General features: G+C 55.8%; 1 protein-coding gene across 3 annotated transcripts in view; it reads left to right on the top strand.

Moving 5' to 3' along the window:
- Window positions 1–15,774, top strand: part of COL27A1 (collagen type XXVII alpha 1 chain) — a 2,221,286-nt gene that overhangs the window by 1,144,110 nt on the left and 1,061,402 nt on the right. For all 3 annotated transcript variants that reach the window (XM_085614179.1, XM_085614180.1, XM_085614178.1), the window contains exon 21: window positions 8,890–8,943. In XM_085614179.1, the coding sequence (XP_085470305.1) occupies window positions 8,890–8,943 (54 nt within the window). The remainder of the gene's footprint in view (window positions 1–8,889; window positions 8,944–15,774) is intronic.

The raw sequence follows: 15,774 nt of genomic DNA, 5'->3' as shown, positions 1-15,774 counted from the left end.
GTGAATACTCAGAGAGTGAGGACTCTGCGGTTAGATAGACTTTCCACCAGAAAGAGAGTTACCGAAGCTAAAGAACTTGAGCTTAGGGTCCTTCAACACGGTGTCTGTTCAATCATCGTAAAGGTGAATTTTAATACAACTTATTGAGTATACCGATTGATTGGGTGCCTTGAAATCTGTTAATATTGCCAGCAGCGCCTCAAACACAATTCGTAGAGCTGTGACCGCCCAACAGAGCAGCCATCCGGCTGCCTTTAATGTCTGGTAGACTCCGTTATATTACAGACAAGAAAGGTTGATTCTATCCGGGACAGTCTCTAAAGGTGACCCCACTGGTGGAAGAGAAGGCTCCCGCTGGTGTCACGTGACGTGCCTTCAGTCACCTTCAGTCTTCAGTGAGTCCTTCCTAATCTGGTCTAAACAGGAACCCAAAGAGAGAGGGGAGCTAGCTTCGAAACCGAGCAAGGAGATCAAAACGACTCCCTGCCCACCATCAGGAAGCGGCCACTCTCCGCAGCACACATGGCTAAAGACATTCCAGACGAGTGCCTACGACACATTACCGGTCACTGCTGGGTCCATGTCCTGTAAATGCATGGGAGGGCAAAGAAACTGAGTGATGTGACCTTTAATGAATGAATAACAGGATGATTATGCTAACTATGCTGATGTGAAACTAGTATTTTATTGATAGCACTAGGTTCCCTGGTAACAACATCCATCTGTGCCTGGATTAAGCCTGGATTTATCTAAATCCACTGAAGATGCCTGCATTGCATCCTTACCCCGCTCAAAGCACCAACACACCCGGGCTTTCCGCGGTGATGGCCTTCCCTGCTTCCTTTCCCGGCCCCTGACTTCCTGACAAGGTCTGAAGTGATTCGTGAGGGTCCCCAGACTTCCTCCAGAGTAACAGACGACAACCTGAACTCTTTATCCTTGCACGCCATGGGTGTCTCGATGTAGCGCGGCCGTCCCGCAACCTCTCCGGCTTGTGTTGAGGTGCGAGACGTGGGTCCTTGGGGTGCCAGGAGAGACTGTTGTGGCAGTGACGCAGCCCCTTCTGTACGTATTCAGGTGTCAGACATGGGTCCTTGGGGGTGTCAGGAGGAGTGTCGTGGCAGTCACACAGCCCCTTCTGTTTGAGTTGAGGTGCCAGACATGGGTCCTTGGGGGTGCCAGGAGAGAGTGTTGTGGCAGTGACGCAGCCCCTTCTGCATGTGTTGAGGTGCCAGACATGGGTCCTAGGGGGTGCCAGGAGAGAGCGTTGTGGCTGTCATGCAGCCCCTTCCGTTTGTGTTGAGGTGCCAGACATAGGTCCTAGAGGGTTCCAGGAGAGAGTGTTGTGGCAGCCACACAGCCACTTCTGTTTGTGTTGAGGTGCCAGACATGGGTCCTTGAGAGTGCCAGGAGAGAGTGTTGTGGCAGTGACGCAGCCCCTTCTGCATGTGTTGAGGTGCCAGACATGGGTCCTAGGGGGTGCCAGGAGAGAGCGTTGTGGCTGTCATGCAGCCCCTTCCGTTTGTGTTGAGGTGCCAGACATAGGTCCTAGAGGGTTCCAGGAGAGAGTGTTGTGGCAGCCACACAGCCACTTCTGTTTGTGTTGAGGTGCCAGACATGGGTCCTTGAGAGTGCCAGGAGAGAGTGTTGTGGCTGTCACGCAGACCCTTCTGTTTGTGTTGAGGTGGCAGACATGGGTCCTTGGGGGTGCCTGGAGAGAGTGTTGTGGCCATCACGCATCCCCTTCTGTACGTGTTGAGGTGCCAGACATGGGTCCTTGGGGGTGCCAGGAGAGAGCGTCGTGGCCATCACGCAGCCCTTTCTGTACATATTGAGGTGCCAGACATGGGTCCTTGAGAGTGCCAGGAGAGAGTGTTGTGGCAGTCATGTATCCTCTTCTGTTTGTGTTGAGGTGCCAGACATGAGTCCTTGGGGGTGCCAGGAGAGAGTGTTGTGGCAGTCCTGCAGCCCCTTCTGTTTGTGTTGAGGTGCCAGGCATGGGTCCTTGGGGTGCCAGGGGAGAGTGTTGTAACTGTCTTGCAGCCCCTCTTGTTTGTGTTGAGGTGCCAGACATGGGGTCTTGGGGGTGCCCGGAGAGAGTGTCGTGGCCATCACGCAGTCCCTTCTGTTTGTGTTAAGATGCCACGCATGGGTCCTTGTGGGTTCCACGAGAGAGTGTTGTGGCTTTCAACCAGCCCCTCCTGTTTGTGTTGATGTACCAGACACGGGTCCTTGGGGATGCCAGGAGAGAGCGTCGTGCCAGTAACGCAGCCCCTCCTGTTTGTGTTGAGGTGCCAGACATGGGTCCTTGGGGGTGCCAGGAGAGAGCGTCGTGCCAGTCACGCAGCCCCTTCTGTACGTGTTGAGGTACCAGACATGGGTCCTTGGGGGTGCCAGGAGAGAGCGTCGTGGCCGTCACGCAGACCCTTCTGTACGTGTTGAGGTGCCAAACATGGGTCCTAGGGGGTGCCACGAGAGTGTGTTGTTGCTGTCACACAGCCCCTTCCGTTTGTGTTGAGGTGCCAGACATGGGTCCTGGGGGTGCCAGGAGAGAGTGTCGGGGCCATCACACAGCCCCTTTCCTTTGTGTTGAGGTGCCAGACATGAGTTTTGGGGGTGCCAGGAGAGAGTGTTGTGGCCATCACGCAGCCCCTTTCCTTTGTGTTGAGGTGCCAGACATGAGTCCTTGGGGGTGCCAGGAGAGAGTGTTGTGGCAGTCCTGCAGCCCCTTCTGTTTGTGCTGAGGTGCCAGGCATGGGTCCTTGGGGGTCCCAGGGGAGAGTGTCGTGGCAGTCATGTAGCCTCTTCTGTTTGTGTTGAGGTGCCAGACATGAGTCCTTGGGGGTGCCAGGAGAGAGTGTTGTGGCAGTCCTGCAGCCCCTCTTGTTTGTGCTGAGGTGTCAGACATGGGTCCTGGGGGTGCCAGGAGAGAGTGTCGTGGCAGTCATGTAGCCTCTTCTGTTTGTGTTGAGGTGCCAAACATGAGTCCTTGGGGGTGCCAGGAGAGAGTGTTGTGGCTGTCACGCAGCCCCTTTCCTTTGTGTTGAGGTGCCAGACATGAGTCCTTGGGGGTGCCCGGAGAGAGTGTTTTGGCAGTCCCGCAGCCCCATCTGTTTGTGTTAAGATGCCAGACATGGATCCTTGGGGGTGCCAGGAGAGTGTGTTGTGGTAGTCCGACAGCCTCTCTGATTTGTGTTGCGGTGCCAGACACGGGTCCTTGGGGATGTCAGGAGAGTGTGTTGTGGCTGTCACGCAACCCCTCCTGTTTGTGTTGAGGTGCCAGACAAGGGTCCTTGGGGGTGCCAGGAGAGAGTGTTGTGGCAGTCACGCAGCCCCTGCTGTACGTGTTGAGGTGCCAGACATGGGTCCTTGGGGGTGCCAGGAGAGAGGGTCGTGCCAGTCCCGCAGCCCCTCTGGTTTGTGTTGAAGTGCCAGACATGGGTCCTTCGGGGTGTCAGGAGAGAGCGTCATGGCAGTCACGCAGCCCCTTCTGTACGTGTTGAGGTGCCAGACATGGGTCCTTGGAGGTGCCAGGAGAAAGTGTTGTGGCTGTCACGCAGCCCCTTCCGTTTGTGTTGAGGTGCCAGACATGGGTCCTTGGGGGTGCCAGGAGAGACTGTCGTGGTAGTGACACAGCCCCTTCTGTACGTGTTGAGGTGCCAGACATGGGTCCTTGGGGGTGCCAGGAGAGAGTGTTGTGGCCATCACACAGACACTTTTGTATGTGTTGCGGTGCCAGACATGGGTCCTTGGGGTTGCCAGGAGAGAGTGTCGTGGCCGTCACGCAGCCCCTTCTGTACAGATTGAGGTGCCAGACATGGGTCCTTGGGGGTGCAAGGAGAGAGTGTCGTGGCAGCCACACTGCCAGTTCTGTTTGTGTTGAGGTGCCAGACATGGGTCCTGGGGGTGCCTGGAGAGAGTGTCGTGGCAGTCCCGCAGCCCCTTCTGTTTGTGTTGAGGTGCCAGGCATGGGTCCTTGGGGGTGCCAGGGGAGAGTGTTGCGGCAGTCACGTAGCCTCTTCTGTTTGTGTTGAGGTGCCAGACACGGGTCCTTGGGGTGCCAGGAGAGTGTGTTGTGGCTGTCACGCAGCCCCTCCTGTTTGTGTTGCGGTGCCAGACAAGGGACCTTGGGGGTGCCAGGAGAGAGTGTTGTGGCCATCACGCAGTTCCTTCTGTACGTGTTGAGGTACCAGACATGGGTCCTTGGGAGTGCCAGGAGAGAGAGTCATGGCCGTCACACAGCCCCTTCTGTATGTGTTGAGGTGCCAAACATGGGTCCTAGGGGGTGCCAGGAGAGAGCGTCATGGCACTCACGCAGCCCCTTCTGTACGTGTTGAGGTGCCAGACATGGGTCCTTGGAGGTGCCAGGAGAAAGTGTTGTGGCTGTTACGCAGCCCCTTCCGTTTGTGTTGAGGTGCCAGACATGGGTCCTTGGGGGTGCCAGGAGAGACTGTCGCGGCAGTGACGCATCCCCTTCTGTACGTGTTGAGGTGCCACACATGGGTCCTTGGGGGTGCCAGGAGAGAGTGTTGTGGCCATCACACAGACACTTTTGTATGTGTTGCGGTGCCAGACATGGGTCCTTGGGGTTGCCAGGAGAGAGCGTCATGGCCGTCACGCAGCCCCTTCTGTACAGATTGAGGTGCCAGACATGGGTCCTTGGGGGTGCAAGGAGAGAGTGTTGTTGCTGTCACACAGCCCCTTCCGTTTGTGTTGAGGTGCCAGACATGGGTCCTGGGGGTGCCAGGAGAGAGTGTCGTGGCCATCACACAGCCCCTTTCCTTTGTGTTGAGGTGCCAGACATGAGTTCTTGGGGGTGCCAGGAGAGAGTGTTGTGGCCATCACGCAGCCCCTTTCCTTTGTGTTTTGGTGCCAGACATGAGTCCTTGGGGGTGCCAGGAGAGAGTGTTGTGGCAGTCCTGCAGCCCCTTCTGTTTGTGCTGAGGTGCCAGGCATGGGTCCTTGGGGGTGCCGGGGAGAGTGTCGTGGCAGTCATGTAGCCTCTTCTGTTTGTGTTGAGGTGCCAGACATGAGTCCTTGGGGATGCCAGGAGAGAGTGTTGTGGCAGTCCTGCAGCCCCTCTTGTTTGTGCTGAGGTGTCAGACATGGGTCCTGAGGGTGCCAGGAGAGAGTGTCGTGGCAGTCATGTAGCCTCTTCTGTTTGTGTTGAGGTGCCAGACATGAGTCCTTGGGGGTGCCAGGAGAGAGTGTTGTGGCTGTCACGCAGCCCCTTTCCTTTGTGTTGAGGTGCCAGACATGAGTCCTTGGGGGTGCCCGGAGAGAGTGTTTTGGCAGTCCCGCAGCCCCATCTGTTTGTGTTAAGATGCCAGACATGGATCCTTGGGGGTGCCAGGAGAGTGTGTTGTGGTAGTCCGACAGCCTCTCTGATTTGTGTTGCGGTGCCAGACACGGGTCCTTGGGGATGTCAGGAGAGTGTGTTGTGGCTGTCACGCAACCCCTCCTGTTTGTGTTGAGGTGCCAGACAAGGGTCCTTGGGGGTGCCAGGAGAGAGTGTTGTGGCAGTCACGCAGCCCCTGCTGTACGTGTTGAGGTGCCAGACATGGGTCCTTGGGGGTGCCAGGAGAGAGGGTCGTGCCAGTCCCGCAGCCCCTCTGGTTTGTGTTGAAGTGCCAGACATGGGTCCTTGGGGGTGTCAGGAGAGAGCGTCATGGCAGTCACGCAGCCCCTTCTGTACGTGTTGAGGTGCCAGACATGGGTCCTTGGAGGTGCCAGGAGAAAGTGTTGTGGCTGTCACGCAGCCCCTTCCGTTTGTGTTGAGGTGCCAGACATGGGTCCTTGGGGGTGCCAGGAGAGACTGTCGTGGCAGTGACGCAGCCCCTTCTGTACGTGTTGAGGTGCCAGACATTGGTCCTTGGGGGTGCCAGGAGAGAGTGTTGTGGCCATCACACAGACACTTTTGTATGTGTTGCGGTGCCAGACATGGGTCCTTGGGGTTGCCAGGAGAGAGCGTCGTGGCCGTCACGCAGCCCCTTCTGTACAGATTGAGGTGCCAGACATGGGTCCTTGGGGGTGCAAGGAGAGAGTGTCGTGGCAGCCACACTGCCAGTTCTGTTTGTGTTGAGGTGCCAGACATGGGTCCTGGGGGTGCCTGGAGAGAGTGTCGTGGCAGTCCCGCAGCCCCTTCTGTTTGTGTTGAGGTGCCAGACATGGGGTCTTGGGGGTGCCTGGAGAGAGTGTCGTGGCAGTCCCGCAGCCCCTTCTGTTTGTGTTGAGGTGCCAGACATGGGGTCTTGGGGGTGCCCGGAGAGAGTGTTGTGGCTGTCACGCAGCCCCCTCCGCTTGTGTTGAGGTGCCAGACATGGGTGCTAGGGGGTGCCAGGAGAGAGTGTCGTGGCAGCCCCACAGCCACTTCTGTTTGTGTTGAGGTGCCAGGCATGGGTCCTTGGGGGTGCCAGGGGAGAGTGTTGCGGCAGTCACGTAGCCTCTTCTGTTTGTTTTGAGGTGCCAGACACGGGTCCTTGGGGTGCCAGGAGAGTGTGTTGTGGCTGTCACGCAGCCCCTCCTGTTTGTGTTGAGGTGCCAGACAAGGGTCCTTGGGGGTGCCAGGAGAGAGTGTTGTGGCCATCACGCAGTCCCTTCTGTACGTGTTGAGGTACCAGACATGGGTCCTTGGGGGTGCCAGGAGAGAGCGTCATGGCCGTCACACAGCCCCTTCTGTATGTGTTGAGGTGCCAAACATGGGTCCTAGGGGGTGCCAGGAGAGAGCGTCATGGCACTCACGCAGCCCCTTCTGTACGTGTTGAGGTGCCAGACATGGGTCCTTGGGGGGGGCGAGGAGAGTGTGTTGTGGTTGTGACGCAGCCCCTTCCGTTTGTGTTGAGGTGCCAGACATGGGTCCTTGGGGGTGCCAGGAGAGAGTGTCGTTGCAGTGACGCAGCCCCTTCTGTACGTGTTGAGGTGTCAGACATGGGTCCTTTGGATGTCAGGCGAGAGCATTGTGGCAGTGCCACAGCCCCTCCTGTTTGTGTTGAGGTGCCAGACATGGTTCCTAGGGGGTGCCAGGAGAGAGTGTTGTGGCAGTCACGCAGCCCCTGCTGTACGTGTTGAGGTGCCAGACATGGGTCCTTGGGGGTGCCAGGAGAGAGCGTCGTGCCAGTCACGCAGCCCCTCCTGTTTGTGTTGAGGTGCCAGACATGGGTGCTAGGGGGTGCCAGGAGAGAGCGTTGTGGTAGTCCCGCAGCCCCTCCTGTTTGTGTTGAGGTGCCAGATATGGTTCCTATGGGGTGCCAGGAGAGAGCGTTGTGGCAGTCACGCCGCCCCTGCTGTACGTGTTGAGGTGCCAGACATAGGTCCTTGGGGGTGCCAGGAGAGAGCGTCGTGCCAGTCACGCAGCCCCTCCTGTTTGTGTTGAGGTGCCAGACATGGTCCTCGGGGGTGCCAGAAGAGATTGTCGTGGCAGTCACGCAGCCCCTTCTGTTTGAGTTGAGGTGCCAGACATGGGTCCTTGGGGGTGCCAGGAGAAAGTGTTGTGGCAGTCACGTAGCCCCTTCTGATTGTGTTGAGATGCCAGATATGGGCCCATGGGGTGCCTGGAGAGAGTGTCGTGGCAGTCACACAGCCCCTTCTGTATGTGTTTTGGTGCCAGACATGAGTCCTAGGGGGTGCCAGGAGAGAGAGTTGTGGTAGGCCCGCAGCCCCTCCTGTTTGTGTTGAGGTGCCAGACATGGTTCCTAGGGGGTGCTAGGGGAGAGCGTTGTGGATTTCAACCAGCTCTCCTGTTTGTGTTGAGGTCCCAGACATGGGTCCTTGGGGGTGCCAGGAGAGAGCGTCGTGGCCGTCACGCAACCCCTTCTGTATGTGTTTATGTGCCAGACATGGGTCCTTGGGGGTGCCAGGAGAGAGTGTCGTGGCAGACATGCAGCCCCTCCTGTTTGTGTTGAGGTGCCAGACACGGGTCCTTGGGGGTGCCAGAGGGGTGTGTCGTGGTAGTCCCGCAGCCTCTCTGGTTTGTGTTGAAGTGCCAGACATGGGTCCTTGGGGGTGCCTGGAGAGAGTGTTGTGGCCATCACGCAGACCCTTCTGTTTGTGTTGAGGTGGCAGACATGGGTCCTTGGGGGTGACAGGAGAGAGTGACGTGGCAGTCACACAGCCCCTCCTGTTTGTGTTGAGGTGCCAGACATGGGTCCTTGGGGGTGACAGGGGAGAGTGTCGTGGCAGTCACACAGCCCCTTCTGTTTGTGTTGAGGTGCCAGGCATGGGTCCTTGGAGGTGCCAGGGGAGAGTGTTGTAACTGTCTTGCAGCCCCTCTTGCTTGTGCTGAGGTGCCAGACATGGGTTCTTAGGGGTGCCAGGAGAGAGAGTCGTGCCAGTCACGCTGCCCCTCCTGTTTGTGTTGAGGTGCCAGACATGGGTCCTTGGGGGTGCCAGGAGAGAGTGTTGTGGCAGTCACGCAGCCCCTTCCGTTTGTGCTGGCCGGGCCCGTGGACCCCACAGGGTGTCGGGAGAAAGGCCAGCCATCACACACAGTTCCTCTTGTTTTTGTTAAGGTGCTAGTTTGGGGTCCCGTCATCACACAGCCCCCCTGCTTGAGCTGAGGTGCCCCGTGGGTGTATGTAGACAGGCCAGCCGTCACACACTGTCCCATCTGTTTGAGTTCAGGTCCCAGGCAGAGGTTCCTGGGGTGTCAGGAGAGAGTGGCATGGCCGTCACACAGTGTCCCCTCTGTTTGAGTTCAGGTCCCAGACAGAGGTCTTGGGGGTGTCAGGAGAGCGTGGCATGGCGGTCACACACTGTCCCTCCTGTTAGTGTTGAAATGCTTCCAGCCGCCTCCTCCATTTAGCTGTCCTTGGAAACCGCTGCTTTCCTGACTCAAAGGTCACTCACAGCACCTCTCCTCCTGTCTGACTCCTGTCTTTCATTCCTCCGCAGGGGAAGCCTGGAGCACAAGGTTTACCGGGACCGAGAGGACAGCCAGGGCGAGAGGTGAGTCCATCTCTACAGAGCTGGCACAGTGACAAGCACACACGAGCAGTCGTGATAAGCATACAGCAGCACACAGGGCCCCTACGGCATGGACGTGATAAGCACACACCAGCAGAAGTGCCAAGCACACACCAGCAGACATGATGAGCACACATCAGCAGACAGGGCCCCTACGGCATGAACGTGATAAGCGCAGACGTGACAAGCACACACCAGCAGACATGACAAGCACACACCAGCAGACATGACGAGTGCACACCAGCAGACGTGGTAAGCACACCAGCAGACGTGACAAGCACACAACCAGAAGACGGGCCCCTTTAGCATAGACATAAGCACACACCAGCAGATGTGATGAGCACAAACCAGCAGACATGATGAGGACACATCAGCAGACGTGATGAGCACACACACCAGCAGACAGGGCCCCTACTGCATGGACCTGACTAGCACACACCAGCAGACCTGAGAAGCACACACCAGCAGATGTGACGAGCACACACACCAGCAGACGTGATGAGCACACACACCAGTAGACGTAACAAGCACACACCAGCAGACAGCGCCCCTACGGCATGTTCATGATAAGCACACACCTGCAGACGTGACAAGCACACACCAGCAGACGTGACAAGCACACACAAGCAGATATGGCCCCTACAGCATGAACGTGATAAGCGCAGACGTGACAAGCACACACCAGCAGACATGACAAGCACACACCAGCCGACGTAACAAGCACATCAGCAGACGTGACAAGTACACCAGCAGACGTGATGAACACACATCGGCAGACGTGATGAGCACACACACCAGCAGACAGGGCCCCTACGGCATGGACCGGACAAGCACACACCAGCAGACGAGCGCACACCAGCAGAAGTGTTGAGTGCACACCAGCAGACGTGATGAGCGCACACCAGCAGACGTGATGAGCACACAACAGCAGACGTCACATGCACACACCAGCAGACGTGATAAGCACACACCAGCAGATGTGATGAGCACACACACCAGCAGACATGACGAGCACACACACCAGCAGACGGGGCCCATACGGCATGTTCGTGATAAGCACACAGCAGCAGACATGACGAGCACAAACCAGCAGACATGACAAGCACACATCAGCAGACGTCACAAGCACACACCAGCAGACGTGATGAGCACACACCAGCAGACAGGGCCCCTATGGCATGAGCATGATAAGCGCAGACGTGACAAGCACACATCAGCAGACTTGACGAGCGCACACCAGCAGACATGACAAGCACACACAAGCAGACATGACAAGCACACAACCAGCAGACGGGACCTCTTTGGCATAGACATAAGCACACACCAGCAGATGTGATGAGCACACGTCAGCAGACATGATGAGCACACATCAGCAGACGTGATGAGCACACACGAGCAGACTTGATAAGCACACACCAGCAGAACCAATGAGCACACACACCAGCAGACTGGGCCCCTACGGCATAGATGTAATAAGCACACAGCAGCAGACGTGATAAGCACACACCAGCAGACATGATGAGCACACACCGGCAGACGTGATGAGCACACACCAGCAGACCTAATAAGCACTCAGCAGCAGACCTGACAAGCACACACCGGCAGACGTGATGAGCACACATCAGCAGACGTGATGAGCACATAGTGGCAGACGTGATAAGCACACACAGGCAGACGTGATGAGCACATAGCGACAGACGTGATGAGCACACACTAGCAGACCTGATAAGCACACATCGGCAGACATGACAAGCACACATCAGCAGATGTGATAAGCACACACCAGCACACAGTGGCAGACCCAATAAGCACACACCAGCAAACCTGATAAGCACACAGTGGCAGACGTTTTAAGCACACACCAGCAGACGTGATAAGCACACACCAGCAGACCTGATAAGCACACACCCGCAGACCTGACAAGCACACACCGGCAGATGTGATGAGCACACATCAGCAGACGCGATGAGCACATAGTGGCAGACGTGATTAGCACACACAGACAGACGTGATGAGTACATAGCGGCAGACCTGATAAACACACATCGGCAGACGTGACGAGCACAAACCAGCAGACATGATGAGAGCACACCAGCAGACATGATGAGCACACACACCAGCAGACGTGATGAGCACACACACCAGCAGACGCGACAAGCACACACCAGCAGACGGGGCCCCTACGGCATGTTCGTGATAAGCTCGCACCAGCAGTCGTGATGAGCAAAAACCTGCAGACATGACAAGCACACACCAGCAGACGTCACAAACACACACCAGCAGACGTGATGAGCACACACCAGCAGAAGGGGCCCCTACGGCATGAGCGTGATAAGCGCAGACGTGACAAGCACAGATCAGCAGACATGGCAAGCACACATCAGCAGACGTGACGAGCGCACACCAGCAGACATGACAAGCACACACATGCAGACGTGACAAGCACACAACCAGCAGACGGGGCCTCTTCAGCATAGACATAAGCACACACCAGCAGACGTGATGAGCACACACACCAGCAGACAGGGTCCCTACAGCATGGACGTGATAAGCTCACACCAGAAGACGTGATGAGCACACATGAGCAGACTTGATTAGCACACACCAGCAAAACTAATGAGCACACACACCAGCAGACAGGGCCCCTACGGCATGGATGTGATAAACACACAGCAGCAGACGTGATAAGCACACATGAGCAGACTTCATACGTACACACCAGCAGATGTAATGAGCACACAGCAGCAGACCTGACAAGCAAACACCGGCAGACGTGATGAGAACACATCAGCAGATGTGATGAGCGTACAGCAGCAGATATGATGAGCACACAATGGCATACGTGATGAGCACACACCAGCAGACGTGATAAGCACACATCCACACACATGGCATGCACACACTAGCAGACAGGGGCTCTATGGCAGGGAAGTTATAAGCACACAGTGGCAGACCCAAAAAACACACACCAGCAGACCTGATAAGCACACAGTGGCAGACGTTTTAAGCACTCACCAGCAGACGTGATAAGCACACACCAACAGACCTGATAAGCACACAGCGGCAGACCTGACAAGCACACAGCGGCAGACCTGACGAGCACACACCAGCAGACGTGATGAGCACTGTTCGAATCCGGGGTCTCTGGTTGGCGCAGGTATGCACTTGCGACAAGCAGGGACCCTTTCCTCTAAGTCAGGGCAAAGGATTACTCGTGAAAAATAACCCCTGCTCACCCTCTAGGTAATGTGGCACGAGCAGTCAGGCTAGATTCCAGAGGGCATGAGGTTAAGCATTTAGGGTGTCCCACAACAACCACCAACCCACCACACAGAGACTCCAGACTGTAATTGTAAAAATAAAGCTCTTTATATATAGACTCTTTAAGCAGGCTTCAAATACAGTCTTTCACTTTCAAATAGGGTTCCAGTTACTTGTTGGCAATGTTCCAGGAGGCCACAGTTCTTAAAAGGCAAAGTTAGGTGCAAATTTCCACTTCTTGGGGGCCAGTGCGCACCGTAGCGCCTTCCGTACGTCTTGTACCGGCATTGGTACATGCCGTACGATGCGGGTACGATTCCCTCTTCGCCTCACGCTTGCCGCGTGAGCAAGCGTACGGGGATTTAAACGGTACGGGCCGTACAGTCGCAGGTACGCTCCGTACGAGCTTGGTACAAGTCCTACTTCGCCTCACGCTTCCCGCGTGAGCAGGCGTACGGGGACCCAAGCAGGGTACGCGTCGTACAGGGGCAGACGTTCGGGGCGCACAGTACCTTAATTCTTTTATGGGGAGTTCGAGGCGGCCTCGGCAGTCATCAGAGGGGCGTCCCGTGTCGCGTTGCAGACCCGCTTGGTCAGAGGACGGCGATTCTTGGTGGGGCGCCTCAGGACTTCCACAGCTCACTCGAGGGGCGAGAAAGGAGGGGCGGCTTGGGGGTGAATTCAGCGTGAGGCGCTGCAACTTCGTCCAGCGATGGCGAACCTTAGTGGCATCAGTCCTTGCGATGGGCTCTACGGCTCGGGGGCCACAGAGCCTCGGTGCTCAGAGGGAGACGAGCCTGTCTTACGATGCGAGCTCCGGCTCGAGGGGGCAGCAGTTTACTTTGATCAGGCCCGTCAGGGCAGGCCGTCACGGTGCTCACAGCAGCACAGTCAAGCAGGGGTCGCGGTGCTCGGCAGGATGGGACGCACAGGTTCTTTGGAGTCAGGAGGCAATTCACCCGCAGCAGCTTCCTTTTCCTCTTGGGAGGGGTAGCGCCCACTGTTCCTGGGGTGCAGTTCAGGGGGCAAGTTCACCAGCAAGCCCTTGGAGATTGTTCACAAAGCACAAGTTGAATTCAAAGTCTTTCTTAGTCTTTTCCTCTCCTTCTTGCAGTAAGGCACCCACCACAGGCCAGTCTCTCAGGCTAGAGACAGTACTCCTCCATGCAGCTTTCCCAGGTCCTTCTCTTCAGGCAGAGTTTCTTCTTGGCGTAAACAGGATCTGATTTCTTAGGAGCAGGGCTCCTTCTTTTATACACAGTTTCTTTTGTTCTTTCTCGCCAGGGGGCCTGTGCCTGGCTCAGTCCGGTTTTGGAGCACTTTGTTGTGGTGACTCTGCTCTTTCCTTTCAGTGCACAGGGCAGAGACATCAGCCGCTCCACAGGGGGCGGAGCCAGCATTGTGGTGGCAGAGCACAGGTCTATTCAGAGTCAAGGTGTACTCCTCCCACCCATCCTGGTGTAATCTCTCTACCCACCACCTGGCAGCCAGCCTGTCTCCTGGAATTCCCCAGCCCTGCCCCTCACTGAAACTAGGCAGCACACACACACACACATAGCAGAGGCGGACTGAAATGGCTAGGCAAGTAAATACTAACTTTCTAAAAGTAGTATTTACAAACACAGGATATTAAAATAAACTTTACTAAGTTAGTATTTTATTATTCTGAGTTCAGGCATACTAAACTTGACTTTCTACCATGCTCTCTGAGTCCGCTGGGATTATAGAGTGTAATAATTCCAGCAGCCCATTCTGGCCTATGGAGAGCAGGTAGCCTTTCAATAGTGAAAAACGAAAATGGCTGTAATTCACTATTAAGACATGCCACACACATCAGGGCATGTCTTACCTTATGCCTACAATGTACCCTGCCCTTGGGCCTACCAGAGGGGTGACTAATGTGTAGTTAAGGGAAGGTTTAGGGACTGGCAAGTAGGTGCACTTGCGCAGTCAGCATGACAGTACCAGACTGCACGCAGGTTCTGCAATGGCAGACCTTAGACACATTTTTACTAGGCCGCTTCTGTGGGTGGCACAACCAGTGCTGCAAGCCCACCAGCAGCATTTGTATTTACAAGCCCTGGCACTCCTGGTGCACTTTACTAGGGGCTGATAGTAAACCAAATAAGCCAAACAGGGACACCAATCAATGTATACATTTTACCATAGGGAGAGCATATGCACCTTAGCACTGATCAGCAGTGGTAAGGTGCCCAGAGTCATAAAACAGCCAACAACAGGTCAGAAAAAATACAGGAGGAAGGCAAAAAGTTTAGGGATGACCCTGCAAAAAGGGCCAAGTCCAACAAGCACACATCAACAGACGTGATGAGCACATAGTGACAGACGTGATTAGCACACACAGGCAGACGTGATGAGCACATAGCGGCAGACGTGATGAGCACACACTAGCAGACCTGATAAACACACATTGGCAGACCTGACAAGCACACACCAGCAGACCTGACGAGCACACACCGGCAGACGTGATGATCACACAGCAACAGACGTGATGAGCACATAGTGACAGACGTGATTAGCACACACAGGCGGAGACGTGATGAGCACATAGCGGCAGACGTGATGAGCACACACTAGCAGACCTGATAAACACATATCGGCAGACATGACAAACACACATCAGCAGACGTGATAAGCACACACCAGCAGACCTAATAAGCACACAGCAGCAGACGTTTTAAGCACACAGCAGCAGACGTGATAAGCACACAGCGGCAGAAGTGATAAGCACACAGCGGTAGACGTGATAGGCACACAGCGGCAGATGTGATAAGCATACAGTGGCATACGTGATAAGCACACAGCGGCAGACGTGATAAGCACACACCATCAGACCTCTTGAGCACACCGGCAGACCTCATGAGCACACACAAGCAGATGTGATGGGTACACACCAGAGGACGTGATGAGCACACACCCGCAGACAAGGCCCATATGGCATGGACGTGATAAGAAGACACAGCGCAGATGTGTTGAACACACACCAGCAGACGTGACGAGCGCACACCAGCATAAAGGGTACTACAGCATGGACATGATGAGCACACACTAGCAGACGTGTGGAGGATGCACCAGCAGACGTGATGAGCACGCACCAGCAGACGTGATGAGCACGCACCAGCTGACAAGATGAGCACGCACCAGCAGACGTCATCAGCATGCTCCAGCAAACCTGATAAGCACACAGCAGACATATGTACAAAGGTGGCGTTTTAAGCACGCAGTGGCAGACGTGATAAGCATACAGTGGCAGTAGTGATGAGCACACAATAGCAGAAGTGGTAAGCACACACCGGCAGACGTGATGAGCACACACCAGCAGACGTGATAAGCACACACCAGCAGCCCTGATGAGCACACACCAGCAGACCTGATGAGCAAACACCAGCAGACGTGATGTGCACACACCAGCAGACAGGGCCCCTACTGCATTGACGTGATAAGCACACAGCGCAGACATGATGAGCACACAGCAGCAGACTTGATGAGCACACACACAGGCAGACATGATGATGACACACCAGCAGACAT

Source organism: Triturus cristatus, chromosome 1_2 (genome assembly GCF_964204655.1).
Source record: "Triturus cristatus chromosome 1_2, aTriCri1.1, whole genome shotgun sequence".
NCBI lineage: Eukaryota > Metazoa > Chordata > Amphibia > Caudata > Salamandridae > Triturus > Triturus cristatus.
The sequence above is the reverse complement of the archived record's forward strand: the minus strand, read 5'-3'. Positions and strand labels throughout refer to the sequence as shown.